The 8921-nt window shown below is 44.5% G+C and overlaps 1 protein-coding gene across 2 annotated transcripts; it reads right to left on the bottom strand.

The window, feature by feature from the left end:
- Positions 1 to 433: 433 nt before the first annotated feature.
- pcdh18a (protocadherin 18a) lies at positions 434 to 8513 on the bottom strand. 2 transcript variants are annotated; one of them, XM_080880886.1, is made up of 4 exons: positions 5535 to 8513; positions 4775 to 4863; positions 3974 to 4146; positions 434 to 2091 (listed from the first exon to the last, which is right to left on the bottom strand). In XM_080880886.1, the coding sequence occupies exons 1-4, from the start codon at positions 8007 to 8009 to the stop codon at positions 1238 to 1240; spliced, it is 3591 nt and encodes a 1196-aa protein (XP_080737012.1). In that variant the 5' UTR covers positions 8010 to 8513; the 3' UTR covers positions 434 to 1237. The 2 variants fall into 2 exon arrangements, with proteins under 2 accessions (XP_080737012.1, XP_080737013.1); XM_080880887.1 differs by having other exon boundaries at positions 4775 to 4830.
- Between the last annotated feature and the right edge of the window lie 408 nt (positions 8514 to 8921).

Below are 8921 nucleotides of genomic sequence, written 5' to 3'. Positions count from 1 at the left end.
GCAGCTATTATCAGATGCTGTTCATTTGCTAAGCATATTTACCAGAAGCATTATGCTTTCACAGATGAGAGACAGTGAGAAAGAGAACCCCTAATCTGAAAGTAAATTAATGCCTAAATGCATTTAAATCTAAAGAGTTCATCTGGGAATAAATTCACCACTAATGGCATGTTTATGAGTAGAGTCATGCATGTGAATCATGATATAATGGGGCCTGGGGAAGGTCTGCCTAGACAGCATACATGAGATTTTGGCTCTGTGCGCACAGGGTGCTGCAATTCCAATACTGAGCATTAGGGGGAGGTAAGAGACAGATGGGGCAAATGCAAGTACTCAGTAAGGAATTCAAGAGAAATGAAATGAAAGAATAAATGTAAATGAAAGTAATTATTGAAAACCTCAGGCACCGAGAATAATTTTCAAACACTTTTATGAATCCCTCCACTTTATTTATCGTCCACTGGTCACAATGTTACCATACAAAACTCACTTCCAACATGGAACTGCATTGGGATGTGACTATTTTCAATATGCACACACACATTCAATAACAAAATTAAATACAGTCGTTTAGAAAATAAACAGGGTAGAGGAAAAGAGACACATTGAGTGATATCAAGACATGCAGTGACAAATATAAAAAATAGACATTTTGTTTTCTTTTTCTGTACAAACATACATGGACACATATAAATATATAGAAGTAAAAAAGAGTATTTTTAAAATACAAAGATCAAATTGTACAGTTACATTCCATAATAACAAAACAGGAGACATAGCACAATATTCAAGTGGATTTGCCGTTTTCCACAGACACTGTACAATATTGTACACTGTAAGAGGAGAAATTAGATCACACAACTGTTGCTTTCTCCCTGTGGAGTCTCTTCACGCTGCTGTAAACATTACAAATGAAGAAAGGGTACAGTTTTTGTCGGTGGATTTCCTTTTGAAATCACTCATTCAAGCAACTTTGAGCAATCTGTTCTTTCAGTGCTCACTTTGATGCTTTTAAGTCACCCAGATCACAACTTCAGTGCTGTTTTTTTACCTTTCTCTCAGCACTGAAAGGTAAGGAGAAAATCTGTTAAAAATAAACAAGATGAGCATTACAGTGAATGTGAACTTTTTTTTTCTTCTTTTTTAATGTTGGCACAAGGAACACGCATTTACCATAATGTGGTGAAATATTTCTTCATATCACACAGTGAAACAATGCTATGCCTTCTCTTTTTCTCTAGTTTTGCCTGACATCCTGCAGCAGTTTGTTGATCTCTTGGACCAGCTCGCTTGCATCCATGCCAGCCTCGTGGCGGTTCTCGCTACGCTTGCCACTCTGGTGACCCTGATGGAAAACACCATCAAAGTCATCTTCCTCATAATTCTCTGGAATTTCCTCCATTGCTGGCAGCCACTTTAAGTGTGGAGGCTGGCCACTGGTGGAGGTGGGAGTCGAAGTTGAGGGTGAGGATGAGGAAGAAGTAGAAGAAGAAGGGGAGGAGGAAACATGGTTAGTCCCATTTCCAGACCCACTTCCTGGGTTTAGATAGTGAGTATTGGCTGCCCATGCAGCCACCCCTGGGGGGTAACTGGGACCTTTACCACCTGGCAGCAACCCTCTCCGGTTGTCCTGGGGAACAGCGTTGTTACTGTGGTTACCAACAATGTTGCCACTTCGTCCATTTCCTCTCTCAGTGGTTGATGACGATGAAGTTGGGCTTGTTTCAGTGCATTCGACATAAGAGTCCATATTAGGGGGTAGGAGTCGCTGAAACACAGAGTTCATCTCTGTGAGGAGGGAGCCAGCCCCTCCTCCAGCTGCACACACATCACCTCCTGCTCCAGAGACAACACCTCCAGCTCCTTCCTCTTCATTCCCAGATTCTTTGCCAAAAGTAGAGAAGCTCTTGCGGCGCTCCGAGTCAACGGAGGACTGGTCATCATCGAGCTGAGGCTGCTGGGAGGACTCCTCCCCAGGGATGTACATGTTGTTGCGGTAGTCAGCAGAGGAAGCGGGGGAGGAGAGAGGAGGCATCCAGCACTGGTCAGAGTGTCCCAGGACACGACATTCATCCGTGCACAGTCTCATAGCTAAAGCAGAAAACAAAACATAAAAAAGGACACTGAGTCAAGAGACGGTTCAACTACAAAAATCTTTAGGACATTCGTCATGCATCAGGCAAAGTAACAACAAAAAGTCTGCAAAACAACTCAAACAAATCATATGTTTAAAAATCCTCAGACAAAACCATTTTTTGTTTGTTTTTTTATGTTTGTCACTTGGTACGGAAAATGTCAACACCCCTGAATAATACAAGCCACAAAGCCTAAGACTGAAGTAAAGAGGGGTGAAAGTGTTATATTTGAAGTGATACACAGTTCAACAGGAGGACAAGGTACTGATTTCTTTAAGGAGCAGGCATGCTGTTGAGTCTGACGAGCCATGCCTTATTCTGTTAGAATGATCCATGTACAATACCTAATTAATATTTCATGGTGCACCACTTCAGTCTTTCATTAAAATCAAAATCACGGCTCTGCTTTGTAGGATTTTTATTTATTTATTTTTCTCTCAGTCTCTTCATATTCCTGTTTAGAGTTCCAGGTAGTGCCAGGTATGAAGACTATGACAGGATTTAAATAAACAAATAGACAAGTGTCAGATCCCACCCAAATGGCATCATAGGCAGCTATTAATGTAATATTTGGCTGCACTTCCAAGTATGTCCACATCTTCCAACTACAAGACTGAGGCAGGGATTTGCTTGTTTGTTCTTTTATCCTATCCAGCATGAAAAAGCACATTTGCCCATCTAAATAGAAAAATCTAAACAAATTAAATCTACTGAAGAGAAACAGTGGTAATCCTCCCTCTCAGCCCATTATCGTCTTCCCCTCCTTTTTCTTTTATATTAGCATAAAAGATAGCAGAAGAGAAAGGGGGGGAGAAGGGTTCCAACACCTCCAAGTCATTTTCAAAGGGAGAACAAAAATAAGATACAGCAGGACTGTCCACATCCACCAATCTCTGTAAAGATTGTAATACATTAACAAAATGAGGGAGCGAAAGAGAGAGAGGGCGAGAGATACTCAGGATCTCACGAAGCAGAAAGCAAAAGAAGGATGGAGTCAGTAAGAGAGAGAATAACATAATTCCAAAAGCAATTACTATGAATTCTCCTCAGTTCAGACATGAAAGTGCACCACTGTCACTCACCAGGGGGAAAAAAAGAGAAAGAAAAGAAAAAGAAGGAGGGGAAAAAAACAGCACTCTGAGACGCATACCGATGAGTGACAGGCGACTCATCTCCGCTCCAGGGAGGATTTTACAGACACGACTCTATCTTAGGGGCAGATAACACACACACACAACCACACACACAGTAACAGCCAGACACACTGTAACCTCTCTCAGTGTGATAACGAGCGTGGAAATGAGGGCTGTGTGGAAGAATGGGGCTGAGTACAATAGGGATTGTGTTGGAAACAGGGTGAATGGAGTGGCTGTAAAGGCAGGTGTACAGACAAATAATGGGCTTAGGCCTGGTGCTGTCCATGGTGCTGAAATTTGTCAGAGAGGCAGTACACTGGGTGCCTAGGTGCGGTCCGCAGGAAGACAGCTTGTTTCAGTTGTAGCTCATTTTCAATTTGAACTGAGAAAGAAATCTCTTATTTCTAAGATCATGAGTGGAAAATGGCCATTTCAACTGACTCAAAGTGAAGCAAGACGCAGAATTAGTCAGAAACCTACAACTGACAACTTCTGCAAAGTACAATAAAACTGAGGTGCAATTATGCTCTGGATGGTGAAGCAATATTTGAGTATGAGTTGCTGCAATAGAAGGTGTTGGGTATGTAAGTCAGCTGACTGGCGCCTAGTCATGCTGTTATGAAGGTGACGCAAAACAGGAAAAGGTGTCATTTTACACAGGGACATAGGCTGAAGAGGTGGGTTGCATCACCAAAATCTCACCTGGGTGGAGTCGATGGTGCATTTCAAGGTGCATCAGGTCAGAAAAGCCCTCCCCCAGCAGCAGTCTGTCCACGGGGGATTCCCGTCCCATGTCACAATCACTGTCCCCCGCCTCGCTGTCCCCACGGCCACTGTCCTTCAGGCTGAACTTGTCCATGTCTTGTAACGCATACCTGTGAGAAGCCATTAAAAAAAAAGACTATGAACACATATAAGTATAGTCTGAAAGTAAGTAGTAGAATTTTACACTTTGGACAAACACAGGTGGCACATTCTGTTTTGCAGGTTAAACAAATCAGTCTGTCCTTAGAGAAGATTAGTGACAAGCAAATTATATCAAACTTAGGGCTGTTTCTGGAATCTGTCAAAACTTGTGACAAGCCTTAACCCATTAATTCTACACGCAGGTAAATTGCATCCATAAATAAATCATAGCAGCCACTAGGGTATCAATAAATATATCATCCAAAGAACATAATCAGATATTATGATGAAAGCAGTGATGGATGCAGACTTTATAACCTGAGCTCCTTTTAGCACAAAGGAATTTTTGTGATATTCAGACATCTAAGGGTTTCACACTTAGAACAGAAGACATTGGTATGACAATTAGAATATGAATAAAAACATTTGGACACCATCAAGTCATGATCTACATGTAACTGATCAACTGACAGGGAAACCTGCACAACGGGTTGTTGACAAATGTCAGACACAATGAAAAACAAGAGGTTTAAAAAGTAAACAAAAGATAATCTTTTTGGGGGGGAAGGGGTGGCTGGGGGGTGGGGGGTAAATTACCTGTAGCTGCGCGAGTATTTGTTGCCACGGAAACTGGGTCTGGGCTGGTACTGGCCCTGATGGAGCATGGACAGAAGCTGTGAGACTTGCTACATCCCAAAAAAAATGACAAAACAAACAAAATAAAACAAACAAAAAGAAACAGAAAGGGGGGGATGAATTACAGATGGAGAATTGAGGAAGGGGAAAAGAGAGACAGACAACACAGAAGACAAAATAATGGATGAGTAAACACAAAATGGATGATGGAGGGGCTGCTAAAAATGGATGAGACAAAATGGATGATGTTAAAACAAAAAGGGGGGGTTGAGGGTGAGTCTAGATGAATATGTAGACATATGACTGGGGGGGTGAGTCATGGTCATGATGGAGGTAATGGTGACAGGGTGTAAACAAGGTAAAGACAAAGACACGTCTATAATCATCAACAGTTTTTAATGAGAATCAGTTTGAACTACAGGGCAGTGTTGATTAAGTCACTGTCATGGAAATGATGAGTTAATTTGCTCAAACAGGGACAGCTGTGTGAGGATGAGAAGGCTGGTGTGTGTGTGTGTGTGTGTGTGTGTGTGTGTGTGTGTGTGTGTGTGTGTGTGTGTGTGTGTGTGTGTGTGAGAGAGGGAGAAACACTGAGAAAGAAAATTTGGAAAGGGGCTGTGGGATCACATTTGAAATATCTGAAAGTAATTTGTTTCTCTGTGTGTGTGTGTGTGTGTGTGTGTGTGTGTGTGTGTGTGTGTGTGTGTGCGCGCGCACTTACCTCAACTGGTGGAGTTGTGTGTGCCAGTTCCAGGGCAAAGCTCTCTGGAATATGATTGGACGAAATGGTCACTAGGCTGTTCAGGGATTGGCGACTGTGGTGGTTCTGCCTGCTCCCTATCTGGGCTCGTTCCATGGGAGGTGTGGCTGAAGGGGAGCGGTGGTGGGCTCTGATTGGGAGAGTGCCGTTCACTGTGGGGACCAAGGTTATATCACCTTTGTGTATTTGGCGTGAGGGCTTCTTTGGGTGGTGCTGGTGGGTGGATTCTGCTACCCGGCAGTTATAGGAGTGCCTGGTGTCCTTTTTCTCCCGGTTACAGCGAGAAGCAAACACCACCATGATAAACATGAGTGCGACGCAGATGGCTCCCAAGGAGATGATGATAATCAGAGATACATCAAGTGAAGCCTCTCCTTGGTCTGTTACTGACCCGTGGTTCTCAATGGTCTCATGGAGAGTGATTTTCAGAACGGCCTTAGCACTGAGACTCTCACTTCCTTGATCTCTGACCACAACAGTCAGCTCTGCGTGGTCATGGGGGAAGTTATCCAGACTAGCATTGGCATGAATCTCACATGTTCGCGGCTCAATCAAGAAGAATCCTTCTTCGTTGCCACTGACTATAGAGCAAATGAGCTCAGCATTGACTCCTGTATCTCTATCAGTTGCCCTAACCACAGTTATTAAGTGTCCAGCCTCTGTAAACTTTGAAGCAGGCACATCTGCAGTGAAGTTCCACAGCTGAGGGACCACAATGACTGGAGGGTTGTCATTTTCATCCAGAATGTTCAGAATAACTGTGGCATTGCTGAGCAGTGCTGGTTTTCCTGCATCCTTTGCTTGCACAATAAAGGCTATACGGCTAACATCCTCTCGATCAAATGTGCGCAGTGCATAGATAGCGCCATTAGAGGGGTCAATGGTGACATAGGTGGAGATAGAACTGCCGTGAACAGAGTTCTCCAAGATGGAGTAGCTCACCTGCCCATTAGAATCCAGGTCAGGGTCAGTGGCCAAGATGGACGTCAGATATGCTCCAGGGGCATTGTTCTCTGATTTAAAGATCTCATATTGCCCCTTCTCAAAACGTGGTGGGTTGTCATTTTCATCAGTTACATGCACAGTGAAATGTTTGACAGTAGAAAGACTTGGAGTCCCTCGATCCTCTGCCACCACAGTCAGGCTGAACTCTGACCTCTTCTCTCTGTCTAGAGTCACATTGGTCAAAATCATGTAGTTGTTCTCATATGTTTTCTGCAATTTGAAGTAGCCTTGACCATGAAGCTTGCACTCCACCTCCCCATTCAGTCCAGAGTCCAAGTCCTCTACCCTGACCAAAGCAACAAATGTGTCCAAAGGCGAAGCTTCAGATACGTAAGCTGCATCTCCATTCCCCTGGGAAGACATGAGAGTGATGCTGATGTCAGGTTTGTTGTCGTTGATGTCTACCACTTTGACCAGGATCTTGCAGTGAGCGGGCATGGAGTTTGGACCCATGTCCTGTGCTTGCACATCGATATCATAAGAATTAGCAGTCTCGTGATCTACGCGCCTGATGAGAGTCAGGTGACCGCTGTCGGGGTTAATTTTGAATGTCTCCATTATTTTCGGAGAAACATGACTGCTAAATGAGTAGACTATTTTGGCGTTTGTGCCCTCATCCGCGTCCGTTGCGTTTAAGTCAATGAGCAGAGTGCCAACAGGTGAATTTTCTGGCAGATTGATGACATATGACGACTTTTCAAAAACCGGACTGTTATCGTTTGAGTCAGTAACACTGATTTTAAGGAGGGTCGAACCCGTTCTCGGGGGAACGCCCCTGTCAGAGGCCGTGTATTGAAGTTCGTAACCAGAGCGCTCCTCCCGATCGAGCTCCCTTAGCACCACCAGCTCAGCATATTTAACCCCATCAGTCCTAGACTGAATGTCAAGCTTAAAGAAGTTGTTTGGTTCTAAGGCATACGAGTACAGTGAATTCTCCCCGACATCGGGGTCTGTGGCGCTGTCCAGGGGAATGCGCGCTCCCACGGCCGCACTCTCGGAAATCTCAATTGGGATCACGGCGCGAGCGAACTGAGGTGCGTTGTCGTTAATGTCCAACACCTCCACCTCGATGAGAAACAGCTGGAGGTGCTCAGTGGGGAGTGTTAGCACGTCGAACTGAATGGAACAATTCAGATTCTTTTCGCAGAGTTTCTCGCGATCAATTTTGGTCTTGATGCTGATTTCTCCGTCCTGCTCGCGCACATTGAAGAAAGACGAGCTTCCTCGTTGCATAGCTCTAAAGCGGAGCGGCACCGAGCTTGGAAGTTTAGCCAGGACATCCGCGACGTCTTCTTTCAAGCGGGCAATGACAGTGCCAACCTTCTGCTCCTCATAAATCTGATATTTCAGTGTCTTGCCAGTGATGTGCTGCGTCGCCAGTGCCAACACCGCCAGAACTTTCCACATTCTTCGTAGAAAGAGCCCCTTCATTTTGGTCTCCTTTGTATTTTGCTGAACTCCGAAATAAGTCCAAAGGAATTACTGCAAAATGCAGTGGAGATCTGTTCCAGTTTCAACTTATTAAATGATGAGCTCGCTGATTCAGTAGCATTGCTTTCTCCACTGGGCAAGGGGAAAAACACCCGATTGTTAAATGTAAGCTTGCTTAAGTTGCTCTAATTTCCATAAAACCATCCGAATGTGTTTCTGTCTGTACTCCGTTGTCATACAGATCTGTTGCGCGCATCCAGTGTGCGGGGGAACCAGCGGAGTTCCACTGAAATCTGTGCGCCTTTCTCTCTCTCCTCCCTGCCTCTGGTCTGTGCGCCTTGCGCTCTCTTTCGCTCCCTCTCTCTATTTGAGGTGCCTCTGCACACAGAGTTGCCCAAAATAACCGCCTCAAACGAACTAGTTGTAGATCAGCCACGACCCTTTTTTCATATCCCAGGAAAGACAAACGATCCTTAAATCAAAAGCTGGCTGGTAGCCACTCAAACTCCGAAAAGAGAGGAAAGGGGAGGCGCAAGAGGGAGGAAAGGGATAAAGTGTGTGTGTGTGTGTGTGTGGGGGGGGGGGTAAAAACCCCGCCCTGTGGGGGTTCACTTTCACCACTTTTCAGAGTAACGACTACGCATCTACAATGGACAGAGTAGAAAATAAACTAAAAAATACCATACTGAAATTGCTTCCCCCGTTGCTATAAAACCCCGGGAAGGTTTACGAGTTTCTCGCTTCGGGTCTGTTCTCTCCAGACAGCGCGGAGACACAAAGAGTCTAAATTATCATTAAACAAGAAAGATATACAGTCACATTCATCTTTAGCTTTGTAAGTCCCTATACTTGAATCACTGATAGACACACCTAGTCGAGCTATAACCAGCTGTCACCACACACACTCCTGCT

Source organism: Rhamphochromis sp. 'chilingali', assembly GCF_963969265.1.
Source record: "Rhamphochromis sp. 'chilingali' genome assembly, chromosome: 4".
NCBI lineage: Eukaryota > Metazoa > Chordata > Actinopteri > Cichliformes > Cichlidae > Rhamphochromis > Rhamphochromis sp. 'chilingali'.
This window is presented reverse-complemented; position numbering and strand designations above follow the sequence as displayed.

Coding starts and splice junctions, on each gene's coding strand:
- pcdh18a (XM_080880886.1), bottom strand. CDS start 8,009: ATGAAGGGGCTCTTTCTACGAAGAATGTGGAAAGTTCTGGCGGTGTTG. Junction 4,147..4,774: donor AAATACTCGCGCAGCTACAG/GTAATTTACCCC, acceptor GGCTTCTCACAG/GTATGCGTTACAAGACATGG. Junction 2,092..3,973: donor GCACCATCGACTCCACCCAG/GTGAGATTTTGG, acceptor TTTCTGCTTTAG/CTATGAGACTGTGCACGGAT.